This window comes from Elgaria multicarinata, chromosome 5, assembly GCF_023053635.1.
Source record: "Elgaria multicarinata webbii isolate HBS135686 ecotype San Diego chromosome 5, rElgMul1.1.pri, whole genome shotgun sequence".
Lineage (NCBI taxonomy): Eukaryota > Metazoa > Chordata > Lepidosauria > Squamata > Anguidae > Elgaria > Elgaria multicarinata.
The window spans coordinates 122,953,453-122,967,812 of NC_086175.1; the positions used below are offsets into that span (position 1 = coordinate 122,953,453).

At 43.4% G+C, this 14,360-nt stretch overlaps 1 protein-coding gene across 4 annotated transcripts in view; it reads right to left on the reverse strand.

The window, feature by feature from the left end:
- Positions 1-14,360, reverse strand: part of FAT3 (FAT atypical cadherin 3) — a 545,951-nt gene that overhangs the window by 45,333 nt on the left and 486,258 nt on the right. For all 4 annotated transcript variants that reach the window (XM_063127164.1, XM_063127165.1, XM_063127168.1 and 1 more), the window contains exons 17-19: positions 10,172-10,315; positions 7,626-7,823; positions 5,260-6,058 (exon numbers count right to left, since the gene is read on the reverse strand). In XM_063127164.1, the coding sequence (XP_062983234.1) occupies positions 5,260-6,058; positions 7,626-7,823; positions 10,172-10,315 (1,141 nt within the window). The remainder of the gene's footprint in view (positions 1-5,259; positions 6,059-7,625; positions 7,824-10,171; positions 10,316-14,360) is intronic.

Sequence of the window (14,360 nt, forward strand, 5' to 3'; positions counted from 1 at the left end):
GACCCCTTCAGCAAGGGAGACCCTAGATCCAACCTGACAACAATTCCCTCTAGTAAGAACGTAGGAAAAACCATGCTGGATCAGACCAAGGGTCCATCTCGTCCAGAGACAGTTTGATCAGCAAACTCCCTGTGGAAACCCTCCAAGAAGAACTTGAGTGAAATAGCACTCTTGCTTTTGTGTTCTTCAGCAACTGATGTATATAGGCTTACTGCTTCTGAGGTTGTGGGCTCTCCCACACTAGAGGCCTTCAAGAGGCAGCTGGACAACCATCTCTCAGGGATGCTTTAGGGTAGATTCCTGCATTGAGCAGGGGGTTGGACTCGATGGCCTTGTAGGCCCCTTCCAACTCTGCTATTCTATGATACTATGATTCTATGATTCTATGATAATGGAGGTAGCGCATGGCTATCAGGTCTAGTAGCCATTGATAGCCTTTTCCTCCAAGAATATGTCTAAACCCCTTCTAAAGCTATCTAAATTGGTGGCCATCACTACACCTTGTGGAAGCAAATTCCATAGTTTAACTATGCATTGTAGGAAGGACTTCCTTTTAGCTGTCCTGAATCTTCCACCAATCAGCTTCAAGGCATTACCCGGATTCTTGTATTACAAGAGAGGGGGAGGGGAAAGGTGATTTGCACAAATTCATGGCTGGGAACATTTATGGACATTATGATTTGTGCAAATTCACAGCCATAAATAGTGCAATTTGTGCAAAATTGCAGGTGTAAATGGTCCTTTACACCTGCATTTTTACACAAATTGTGCTATTTATGGCTGCAATTTTATTTTGTTTTTAAAACAAAACGCTTTAAGTGCTCTTGAAAAATACAATGCTTTGGAAAAACGTGCAACGAACTATTGAAACCATTGAAAAATGCCATGTAAAATAAACATTGTATTAAATGTCCATTTTGCATTTGCTAGAAATTGGCTATGATTTTGTACAAATTGTAATTTCCATAAATATTCCATCTGTGAATTTGTGCAAATCACAGTTTGTGGACAAAAAGACACGAGCTCACACCGGGCACCCACAGTTTGTCTGGTGGCTTGCCCCATTTGCACACCGGGGTCTGGCAAATGTCAGGAGTCTGGTGAGTTAAGCACGAATAGCACGTAGGGGAGTTCACCGAGCTCTAAATAGTGTCAGAAACAGTGTTGGCAGGAACATTATGGTGCTTCTACAGAAGTGGAATGTAGGATAAGAGCATGATCAATGGTTACTAGTCATGATAGCTTTAAATCCCTACATGGTTTCGGTCCAGGTTACCTGCAGGATCACCTTCTTCCATACAATCCACCCTGCACACTCAGGTCCTCTGGGAAGAATGTACTCCAGTCAGCCAAAACTAGGCTGACAACCATTACCCAGAGGACCTTCTCTTCTGCCGCTCCTAGACTGTGGACCTGCTGGGAGAGATTTGCCAACTTAATAGTCTTTCTGAATTTAAAGAAAGCTGTAAAGACTTATCTCTTCCGGCAGGTCTACCCAGTCGAATTTTAAGATGTTTGGCTGTTGTTTTAATGATGTATTAGTTTTATATGTTTTTAATCAGTTTTATGTATTTTATAGTATTTTTGTATTCAATGTTGTTCCCTGCCTCGATCCAGAGGGAGAGGCAGGTAAGAAATATATTATTATTATTGTTGTTGTTGTTGTTGTACCTTCAGCATAAGAGGCTGTATGCCTCTGAATACCAATTGTTGGGGAACGTAGGTGTGAGGGTATTATTGCACTCATGTCCTCCTTGTGTGCTCCCCAGAGGCAACTGGTCACTGTACGAACACAATGCCAGACTGGATAGTCCTTTGGCCTGATCCAGGATGGCTTTTCTTGTCTTCTTAATGGCACACCAAAGTACAAGGCTCCTGGTCCACGAGGTACAGAGTGTAGCTTGCCCATTCTTCCCACTCCGTGCTATGTCTGAGCTTGTGCAGAGCGTAAACTGCACAGTGCCTCCATGAAATGGCAGCTCAACTCCCAATATACGCAAGTGGCTTTAAGCAAGCCATTTCATCACCGTTCCTGCTCTGCAACATGGAGACCATAATACTACTGAGCCACGTTACTGGGCTGTTGTAAGGATTTGTAAGACAACGTATGTGCAATGCTCCAAATATCTGAGAAGTGTTTCATACTAAGCATTAAGAAATGTGGTTATCATAGTAGGTGCAGACACAGCCTACCAGCAAAAACTTGGAACACTGAACAGTTTTGCAGCAGGGTTCTTAGTATTGGGTTACTGGGGTTGTAGCAGGGGTTCAGGTTAATGTTATTGATGGCTTCCTTCAAAGTGTCAAGCCAGAAAAGGAGACTGGGAATCCGATTCAGTTTTCTTCTTCTTTTCTTTTGCAACTTATATTCTATTTTTCCGGACAGGAAAACCAACTGCTGTCACGCTACAGAGTGGCATTCTGTCAGCGCTAATGTTGACTTGTGACAACCGGTATTTAAACTCTCTTGTATACTGTGCAGTAGTGTCAGCAAAGTTCCTGAATGGTTAAATCACTGTCATCTTACCGACTCTGGTTTCCACCACCACGGATGTTCTCCTCTAACTACAGTTCTCGGAATTGCCTGAGGGAGATGTAAACTCTTTTAGCCACCACAAATGGTAAGCCTCTACAGTTTTCTGGAGTGGTTTTAGAAAATTACTTGACAATGGTTTTAAGAAGCTGAAATAGCACAGAGTGTCTGGAGGAAGTCAGGAGATGGTATCAAATGGTATCATTCTTACCAACGTTGTTGGACAAGCCATTGCGTTGCACAAGGCATGGCAAAAACTGTTCTGCAAATCTTTGGACAAGGCATGGCACGACTCATTATGACTTTGTTAGACTAGGGCCTTAGCTAGACCTACCTGTTATCCTGCGACGGAGGAGGGAAGATCTCGTGTTGTGTTTAATGCAAGATCCCTCCTCTGTTTACACGTGATGTGCGGCGACCTCAGAAGGAGAGGCATTGAGCCCGCCATTTTTTATTTTTTAAAGGGCCAGCAGCACACGAACGCTCATGCACAAAAGGTAAGCATTTTTTAATTTTTATTTTAATTTCCCTGCTCCCCCCACCCTACCCCCAATGGGCGCAGCGCTCCTCAGGAGCACTGTGCCCTGTGCACGGTTCCCGGCTCTTTGCGAGGAATTGCGTGGAGCTGTGTCGACACATGGCACCTGGCCACATGTTCCGCGGTCTCGGGCTCAGCCCGGGACTGCGGAAAAACCGGGGCCAAAGGCGAGGGTGAGATCCCGGGGCAAGGGAGGGATCATGGAGAGGGGTAAGAAATAAATTATTATTATTATTATTATTATTATTATTATTATTATTATTAATAATAATAATATTAAAGTCCATCAATCTGCCACTGACAGACAATATACATTGTGCCTAAATAACACATCTGTTAAGGCGCAGCCCTTCACAGCTGTAATTTCCTAGCATTTGGGCACTTGAGTGAACACGGAAGGCAGTCAACATGATAACTGAAAGGGCTTTTGTTTATTGGATTTTCTTCTGGGGATGTGTAAAATAACTACTTTGTGAGTGTTAACCTGATCAGTAAGGGGTGGTAGGAAAGGAAATCTGCTCTTCCTGTGCTTCTTGTGCTTGGGGCATCTGGTTGGGGTATCTATACTTCAGAACAACTTCATTAAAGTCAATGGGATTAGTTCAGGTGACTTGAAACCGAAACTTTATGGATTATGATCTAAAGATCTGGACTGAAGCTCCTACATTCTTGGATGTTCTCCAAGCCGAAATAAAGTTCCGAACCTCTAGAGATGCCCGAGCCCTTGCTTTCCTGTCTTTCGGCCTATTTTGGGTTTTGATAACTCAGTTTGCTAATCAAGGTAAACTAGGTAAAACTGCTGAACAGCTGGCAAGCATGAATAGCAAATATCTATGGCATCTGCCAGTGGGAATAGTATTCCTAGTAAAATACATATTTCAAAAATATGCTATCCTTCTTTCTGCTCAGTCTCTCTAGGGCTCTAACCAAATCTGGCCAATGTTTACGTGGCTTTTGTGTATTCCCTCCAGTGTTATCTCTTCCCAGGGTAAAGATGTAGATTTTAGAAAAGCACCCCTTGGAAACTGAAGTATATAGATCGTCCTCCCCCAACCTGGTGCCCTCCAGATCTGATGCACTACAAGTGCAAATTTCGCCAGTTAGCCATGCTGGCCAAGGGTCCTTGGGAATTGCAGTCCAACACTTCCACAGGTCACCAGTTTGGGGAGGGGGATGTAGATGGTGCCCCAAATGGCTAGAAAGCACAAAATCAGTAGCGCATGCAATGGTAGATCATGCCCTCATCAAAATGGTACAAGTGTTACAGATGACATTTGCGAGGCAGAGAATTAAGACTGAGGGATCAGACCGAGGGTCCATCTAGTCCAGCACTCTGTTCACACAGTGGCCAACCAGCTATTTGACCAGGGACCAACAAAGCAAGTCATGGTGTAACAGCACCCTCCCACCCACGTTCCCTAGCTACTGGTGCACGCAGGCTTACTGCCTCGGATACTGGAGGTAGCACCTAGCCATCAGGACTAGTAGCCATTGATAGCCTTCTCCTCCAGGAATTTATCCAACCCCCTTTTAAAGCCATCCAAATTGGTGGCCATCACCACATCCTGTGGTAGTGAATTCCATAGTTTAACTATGCGCTGTGTGGTGTACTTCCTTAAATGAAAGAAAATACTACATCTTTAAAGCCTTTTAGCACAGCCTGAAAAAGGTCAAGTGCCCTCGTTTGCTCCCAATTACTTAATGAAATACTTTCTTGGTTTCCATTACTCCAGCAAAAAGAGAGACAGAGACACAGAGAGAGAAATGAGACAAGGCCTTTTTAACTTTATCACTCGGGTCAAATGTCACCTTCAGTTGAAAAATACTGGACACAGTCCGGAGCTGTTCTTACAAAGCCACCGTTTTCATTGCCCGAAAGATCTGGCTGGGGAAAATCATATAAACGTCTCCATGGCACGGGGTTTATTGACCCTGTCGACTGGACTGTCTCTGGAAAGTTTGGCCAGCTTTGTCCCGAAGGGTCAAAGTTCAGCAACTTCACCATCTGACATCAATAAACATCAACTATTCCTGCTGAGCAGGCGAAATCAATTCCACATTTCCCAAAAGCTCTTTTCACTCATCGAAATGAACTGCCTGTGCTGATTGGTGTCAGAGAAGTTAAAGCTACGTTTTAATACAGGGACTGGAGGGAAATGGATCGGTGGCGGGGTGAGGGGACACTCACCGTTGCAAGAGCACCGTACGTTCCGGTAGAATCGGGGACACACGAAACTAATCCGCGCCGTGCTGTAGGTCATCAGGGAATGGGAATCGATGGAGAGGCTTTGCTCGCAGTGCTGTTCCTGACAATCCAGTCCCGAGCAATTCTTCTCCAGAATAGCCGAGATGCGAATCACGTTTTCCAAGTGTCGCCTTGCGTTGGTGAGCTTCTGAATCAGGTAGGCAGGCTTGTAGAAGCCCCCGGTGTGCATTTGAACCGCAAACAGCATGTCGAGCTGATTGGTGCCTGCCACGGGCTGAATACTGATGATGTGCATGCTGTCTTGCTTCTGGGTGAGGACGGCGTTGCGCAGGGTGCGCCTAAACCCGTGCATGTGGAGCCCTACGAAATCCTCTGGGGACACGTTCTCAAAACGAATGGTGACCGTGTTCTGCAGCATCTCCTGCATCAGCTGCTCGACGTGGACCGTCACGTCCATGGGTACCTGAAACCGCCCATCGCTGACCGACACGTTCAGGATGTACTTCCCGCTATCCAACCCCCCGAGGGCAATGATCTTTCCGTCATGGTTGTTGACCTTGAACAAACTTTTCTGCTCCGATTTCAGCCCGTACGTGAGGACGTCGTACACGTCTTGGTCCGTTGCGTGGATCTTCCCGATAACGCCACCCGGAAAGTCATCTTCTATGGTGACGATAAAGATTTCCAGAGGAATGGCTGTCGGCTTGTGGATGCTTTCTTCAATGACTCGGATCTGGATGAAAGTGCGGGATACCTGCTGAGGCTTCCCAGAATCCTTTGCCTAATTTGATATATAGCAAAAGTCAAAATAGAAATGAAAACAGAACAACCCAAGCAGAAAATGCTGAAGAAGCAAGCCATTTAGACTATCAAACAGCTTGCCTCTTTCTTCAGCAGGAGAAGTAGCTGTGGTGGAACCATCTAAGAAAACCCTGTCCCTGGGCAAGGGTTGCCTTGCATCCCTTTCTCTCGATTTTGGCATCAAGGAGACAAAGTGATTGCACAGCCTCAATAGTGCCATGTACTGCGGGATTCTGTTTCGAGTGAGGTGGCTGTTGTTGAATTCAGGGGAACCTCAGCTTCTCTTGCTCACTCCTTAATTAGCAGATGTGCAAAGCCCCAAGTCTGAGAACAGCCAGCGTCACAAGACAATGCAACTGTGCTAGCTATCAGATGGCCTGGAGTGATTTGGACAGTAGCAAGTAGCCAGTCCACCCCCACCCCACTCCTTTAATACTTCTGCAAGGGTAAACCTTGTCTGGATTACCATCCGCTCAAGTGTGCAAGGCTTGATACAGCCATAGAGAGTGATTTCATTGCCTTGAGCGATCTCTGTGTCTGTTAGACATTTGGATCATGAACGGTAGCAAAATTCACCTTCCTTTTGGCAGCAGGATTTCGTTTTTGCCTACCCAATAAAACAGTGTCTTTCTCTACATGCGGTTTTTTTTTTTAAAAAAAAAAAAATTACATCATTAACGTTATCGTGTTAAACGCCTCAAATTCCATTTCATCGCAGTAACTCTGAAAGGTAGCCGGTGATCTATTTATCTCCATAGAATTCAGAGCAGGTGTTAAAATGCACCATTTTATGAGCAGTAAAAGAGAATGCAATTAAAAAGATTACATGTAGGCAATCGTAGGCATGAGAGGACAGTATTGTTGCAAAATCGGAGATTTTGCAACAATACTGTCGGTTCTAGTCCCCACTTGGCCATGAAGCTCACTGGGTGACTTTGGGCCAGTCCTGGACTCTCAACCTAACCTACCTCACAGGGCTGTAGAGGAGGAGGACCATAGGCTCTTTGGAGGAATATTAAAATGTAACAAATAAATAAAATAAATAGATGGTCAATCACGAGGACACTAGGGATAGGCACATTCACTGGAGCCTGCCTCAAATGCTGCTTGCCGGCTATCTGACCCTGTTCTGCACATTGTACGAGCCAGCGGACAGCCTGCAGACGCCCAGTGAGTGGTGTCCCCCCATTTTGCATAAGAATGGCATCTCACCTATTTACATAAATCTCTATTAGACATTTACGCCTGTAGTTTTGCATTAATGGGGCTATTTACTGCTGCCGTTTTACACAAATGGCAATTTATGTCAATAGCTGAGCCTCCATTCTTACACAAAATAGCAGCTCATGGACAAGCGGGGATCCACGTCCTTGCCCAACTTGGTGCGTGCCAAGTCAGGCAAGCACGTGGATCCATGGACTAGCATCTGCAGGGGGGAGTAGCCAGCAAGAAATCGCCGAGCCTCGAGCCCCAACTGGACTTTCGCAACATCCCTAGGGAACACATTCCTGCCGTACCTGAACACAGGTGCACCAAGAGAGCCGTACCTGAACACAGAGCACATATTCAGTTGCTACCATGTGCTTGAAGATGACTGCAGATCGCAGGATGCCTTGTTGGTCCAGTGTAAATTCTTCCTCTTCGTTCCCAGACAATATGGAGAAGGTGAAAGGAGGTCCATTGTGCAGGGAGTCTTTGTCTGTCACCACAAGCTGCAAAATACTTGTTCCCACTGGTTTATTTTCCTTTGTGTACACAAGGTGTATATGGAAGAAGGAGAAGAAGAAGAAGAAGAAGAAGAAGAAGAAGAAGAAGAAGAAGAAGAAGAAGAAGAAGAAGAAGAAGAAGAGGGCTTTAATTATACATATTGGCACATTGTGTAGATAGTGTGTTTGCTGCATGGAATGTGTAAGACACTGGCGTTTTGTTTCTTTAAAAAATAACACAGTAATTTATTTGTTTTGGTATTCTACTTCCCTACCAATGTTTTATGTGTTCAGACCTATTGCCTTGGAGCCCTGCAAAGGGGCAATCCATAGCAAAATGTGTGTTAGGTTTGCTTGTAGATACTATGATCATGACCTAAGGACTTGCTCAAGATGACCATTTAGAGCAGGGATCAGCAATGTATGACCCTCCAGATGTTTTGGCCTACAATCCCCATAATCTCTCACCATTGGCTATGCTAGCTAGGGCGGATGGGAATTGTAGGCCAAATCATCTGGGGGAGGCCACAAGTTGGCCATTCTTGATTTAGAGCAAGACGGATAATCTTTCTACAGCTATCCACGCTCTGGTAACGTCTCTTTTGGATCACTGCAATGAGCTATATGTGGGGCTGCCATTGAAAATGGCCTGGAAATATCAGCTGCTGCAAAATAGAGCAGTGAGATTGTTAACACAGACTGGCCTGTACGGTCATATTCCATCAGTGCCTTGTGAGCTGCACTGGCTTCCAATCCGTTCGCAGGCCCAATTCAGAATGACAGTAATAATCTTCAAAGTCCTAAATGATTAGGGGCTAGGTTACCCGAAAGGTTGCCCCATTCTCTATCTATCTGCTCAGACCCCAAGATCATCTTCAGAGGCCTTCCTCTGAGTGCCCCATCCAAAAGAAGGTGGCACCCCGGTTGTAGAAGGCCTTCCTGGAGAGGCTCACGCAGTACCTATATTGGGATCTTTGGGGGCTCATCTACACCAAGCAAGATATTCCACTATGAAAGCGGTATATAAAAGGTAGGAGCCACACTACAGCTTTATAGCAGTATTGAAGTGCACTGACAACTGTTGGGGCCCATTGACACATGCCAACTACTGCTTTCATACCACTATATCCTGCTTGGTGTGGCTCCTGCCTTTTATATACTGCTTTCGTAGTGGAATATCCTGCTTGGTGTAGATGAGCCCTGGGACACTTTTTCATTATCCCAGGCTTTTTAGTTGACCAGTTTTGAAAGAAAACAACAACAACCCTGTATTCATGCTCTAGATATTGCATTACTGCGGTTTTTACTCTGGTATTATTATGTTTTAAACTTTCAGTTTTTTACAAAATGTTTTATTATGTTTTTGTACTGCAGAGTTTTAAGTTTTATTCTGTGAACTGCCCAGAAAGCAGCAGCTACTGAGGAGAATAGAAATGTAATAATAAATAAATAAATATTAATGATGATCAGGGGGTCTGGAAACAAAGCCCTATGAGGAGAGACTGAAACAACTGGGCATGTTTAGCCTGGAGAAGAGGAGATTGAGACATGAGAGCACTCTTCAAATACTTGAAAAGGGCCAAGATCTCTTCTCGGTCATCCCAGAGTGCAGGACACGGAATAATGGGTTCAAGTTACAGGAAGCCAGATTCTGGCTGGGCATCAGGAAAAACTCCCTGACTGTTAGAGCAGTACGACAATGGAACCTATGACCTATGACCTAGTGCGGTGGTGGGCTCTCCCACACTAGAGGCATCCTTTGTCAGGGATGCTTTAAGGTGGATCCCTGTATTGAGCAGGGGGTTGGATTCGACCGTCTTATAGGCCCTTTCCACTATTCTATGATTCTGTGATGCATTCACATCTACACTCAAGACTGGCCCCTTCACAGATAGCAGGCCTTTTGGGTGCATACAATAATCTTGGTAAACTGCTACCAGTCTGGCTGTTGGGAGGGGAACAGGTTTCTACGCCGTACTGATAAGGACCCCCCTCCCTGAAGTTCAGATCTAAAACTACTTTTTTAAAAACAACAACAACAGGTGCTTTAGTTTTTCTTCCCCAAACTTGCTCTCAAGTAAGTGTGCATGAGACAGTGATTGCAGCATCTAAACTGCTACTAACGCAAGTTTTTCCTGAATAATTCTGTATCAATGGGAAATCCTGGAACGGGACCCAGTGTTTCATTATCTCAGTGGTCATAAAACACATGATGGAGTTAAGGAATTACATTCTCATTCTTTCCCTAGGCAATAAAGAGATATTTCAGTACTCCGCAGGGTGATAAATCACTCAAAGCAACTTAATGGTATCTGAACGTCTTAATATTTTAAAGGTTAGATGAGGATGAGTGGTTTTTTTTTTTATTATTCTCAAGATAAACTTACTTGAATCACAACTGTATAGTTGGCAGGTGTAAACACAGGGCTGTTATCGTTCACATCAGAAATGTCAACGGTGACCGTCACAGACGCCGTTAGAGCAGGCATGCCGCTGTCTCTTGCCTGTATGACTAATGAATATCCTGAAACCTGCACAAATGTTAAATACAAACCTTAAATTAGTCTGTAAATGGGTTAGAGGATTGGTTACAAACTACGTAGATCTACGTAGCAGTGGAATAAGCTAGAAATGAGTGGAAAGAATTCTGAGATAGTAGAATGGAGAGGACCCCTCCAGATTCCAAGTGCAGGGATGACATTTTTTTTACTGATCCTCCACATTAAAACAACAACAGCAAAAATAATGCACTGGAAATAGAAAACTAGCACAGCAAAGAGAAGGCTGGGCTAGAACTAAAGTTGAGGCAGAGATGGGTCAGCGAGGAGAACTTTACCCTGAAGTTTTTGTTAGCTGAGGAAATAATTCTCCCTTTCAGCATTTTTGAGGCAGAGGGTAGACGTTACAAAAAGAGACCAAGGCCTTAAGCAAACAAGCCCCTCACTCTGAATGGATTTTTGTCCATGTGCTGTGATTTGTAGAAATTCATGGTTGGTAATATATGCAGAAATTGCCATTTCTGCAAAATTGCAGCCATAAATATTTATTTATTATTCTAAATAGCATAATTTGTGTAAAGATGCAGGTGTAAAGGAGCATTTCATTTGCAATTTTGTGCAAATTGTGCTATTTACTGCCAGAGAGAGAGAGAGAGAGAGAGAGAGAGAGAGAGAAAGAGAGAGACAAAGTTGTTAAGCAAACATGGCCCTCACTCGGAATTGATTTGTTGTCAGCTAGTCAAATTGGATGGGCAATGTGACACCGTGACATCTTCATGTTCATTCCTGATAAGGACCACATTGAGAGGAAGGTAATGATTCAAGGTTTATTTTTAAAAATAGTGCCAAAGGACAACAAGTAACCCTAAAAAAAGTCAATGAAAAAAGTGAGCAATAGAGGGTGGAGGGAGTTGTAATGGCATATTTGGTGCAACCCTTCCTGTGACCTTTCTTACTGATGAGTTAGATTTCTTCATGTGGGGATTTTTTTTCCCATGGGAGAGTTTAGAGTAAGAGTTGGATCCTATGTTTACAAAAATGGGGTTTGGCCATTACTTCTTCATCACATAATCCTAGGTGTAACTTGGTACATACAGCATCCAGAAGAATCTAATTCTCCGGGTCTGCAATCTCCATCTTTAGAATGAGTCTGAGTGCAGACTTGATGGCTACAACATCTGGTTTAATTTTTGTACTTTTCTCCGCTTCTTTTTCCCACTCCTACATTTTTTAACAGCTAGCCCAATGAAGAGTTCTGGAGAACTTGAGAAGTTTCACATCATTTGTTACGTTTTAGGAATGGGCAAGCTTCCCTGAGTTTTGTTGGTTCACCGGACTCCTGCCAGTTGCCTGACCTTGGCGTGCATGCAGGGCAAGCCGCCAGCTAGTCCGTAGGCACCCGACAAGAGCTCGTGTCTGGGTGGGTGTGTTTTTGTCCACGGTCTGTGCTTTGCGCAAATTCACGGTTGGGAATATTTACAGAAATCGCGATTTGCGTAAAATCACAGACAATTAAATAGGACAACTTGCATAAAATGCAGGCGTAAAAGACCATTACACCTGCAATTTTGTGCAAATTGCACTACTTATGGCTACAATTTTATGCAAATCACAATTTCTATAAATATTCTCAACCATGAATTAGCGCAAATCAGGATTTGCACCTCCCCCCAAGTAGGAAACCACAAGCTTCCCTGAGTTGAGCCAGCTCATGGATATGCGAGCTGGTATCCATGGGGGGCGAGATAGTAAAACCCCACCAAGCTCCACCCACTCTGACATCCCTACTCCTAATCAAATTTTGTAGTTCAAAAATTATATACCACCCCCACCTGCAGTGTGAAGTGGTACGGTCAGGTCTATACCACCTCATTTGGTTTCACATGTAGATCAGACCTCACACCTTACATTCTAACACAAAATGTTCGGGTTCATTGCATTATCTGGTCTTTATAAAACAGCATTTCCCTATGTATGGCTGCAATGTGTCTCCAATTCCTTTTTTTAAAATAAGGCAATCCATACTCATAATGGCTTTGTGGCATTAAAATTACTGCATCCAATGATGCAAGCTGCAGATAATGGGAATATATATATATATATATATATATATATATATATATATATATGCACATTGTAAAGTAAATTCAATATCAGCCATTATCATTTTAACTAGTTTGTATATGCACAAATGGGCTTTCAAGCTTCATAGATATAAACTTGAGCAATAGAGTCAAGTGAATTATCAGAATGGAATTCAATATACATTAAAAAAAAACCTTAGCATGTCAGCAGTTTATGGTAGAAGGTCTAAGCCCAGGCAATGGTTCACTAGATAACACCATTAAATATGCAATCCTATGCATGTTTAGACAGAAAAAAGTCCTACAACTCCCAGCATGCCCAGCCAGAATGGCTGGCTAGTGCATGCTGAAAGCTGTAGGACTTTTTTTCCTGTCTAACTATTTATTTATTTATTTATTTATTACATTTTTATACCGTCCAATAGCCAAAGCTCTCTGGGCAGTTCACAAAAATTAAAACCATAAAAAACAACCAACAGGTTAAAAACACAAATACAAAATACAGTATAAAAAGCACAACCAGGATAAAACCACATAGCAAAATTGATATAAGATTAAAATACAGAGTTAGAACAGTAAAATTAAAATTAAAATTAAGTGTTAAAATACTGAGAGAATAATAAGGTTTTCAGCTGGCGTCGAAAAGAGTACAGTGTAGGCGCCAGGCGGACCTCTCTAGGGAGCTCATTCCACAACTATGCATAGGATTGTGCCCTAAGACACTTGCAAAACAGGAACTTGGGAGTCTTAGGTTGTTCAAATGCCTGACATGAACCTACCTGTACACTGTGCTCAACATCTAAGGTCCTCCTCCGAGTGCCTACTCCGAGGGAAGCTTGGAGGATGGCAATTAGGCAGAGGGCTTTTTCAGTGGTGGCCCCCCAATTATGGAATGATCTTCCCGATGAGGCTCTCCTGGAGCCAACATTGTTATCTTTTCGGTGCCAGGTCAAGACTTTTCTCTTCTCCCAGGCATTTAACAGCATTTAGCAATGCTAAGTTTGTTTGTTTTTAACAAACCCCAGAACTGTTGTTTTTAAATGGATACCGTTGTTTTTATGTTTCTGATGGTTTTAAATTTTGTATACTTTTTAATGTTCACTGTTTTTAATTTTTGTAAACCGCCCAGAGAGCTTCGGCTATGGGGCGGTATATAAATGTAATAAATAAATAAATAAATAAATAAATTGCAACGTTCAGAAAAAGTGAAAGGTTCTTCCGGGATTGCAAAATTCTCATTATGAAATGTACTTCCATGACAAGATAACTAAATAAATCTGTGCATGTTGGCTTTTCATACTCGGGTAGTCTTTGACCCGAGGAAGCATTCGAACTCTGAAAGGGCACAAACTAGAGAAAGTCAGAAATACCGAAGGAGCCTCTCCCTGCATATTTGGAAGTTAAGGTCCATTTGTGATGGCGCTGGCATGCTCACCTGAAGAACATCACTCCCCTCTCCCAACTACACATTGGTGAGAAACAGGAGGGAGGTTTGGTGGTATTTAGGCTTCTCTGTGTAATGTGCCATTTGGGCCTTCCTTCTAGGAGCCAAACTACACATTACATTGTCTTTTAATATATATTTTTAGTGTAACTGCGTAAGTTCATATGAGGGCCATTAAAAGAATTGGTGGGGGGGGGTATCCATTGGAGTCAACTGAGACCTTTTTCTTTCCTTTTTTTAAACTCCCCTGTGGTAGATGTAGGGATTTGGGAGGGGGTGGGGGGGAGGTTTAACCCCTCCTGGAGTATGGTGGTCTAATGTGAATTGGGGGCAGAGTGCAGGACATGGAATAATGGGCTCAAGTTACAGGAAGCCAAAGTCCAGCTGGACATCAGGAAAAACGTCAGTACGACAATGGAACTAATGAACTAGGGAGGTCATGGGTTCTCTCACACTAGAGGCATTCAAGAAGCAGCTGGACAGCCATCTGTCAGGTATGCTTTAAGGTGGAATCCTGCATTGAGCAGGGGGTTGGACTCGATGGCCTTAT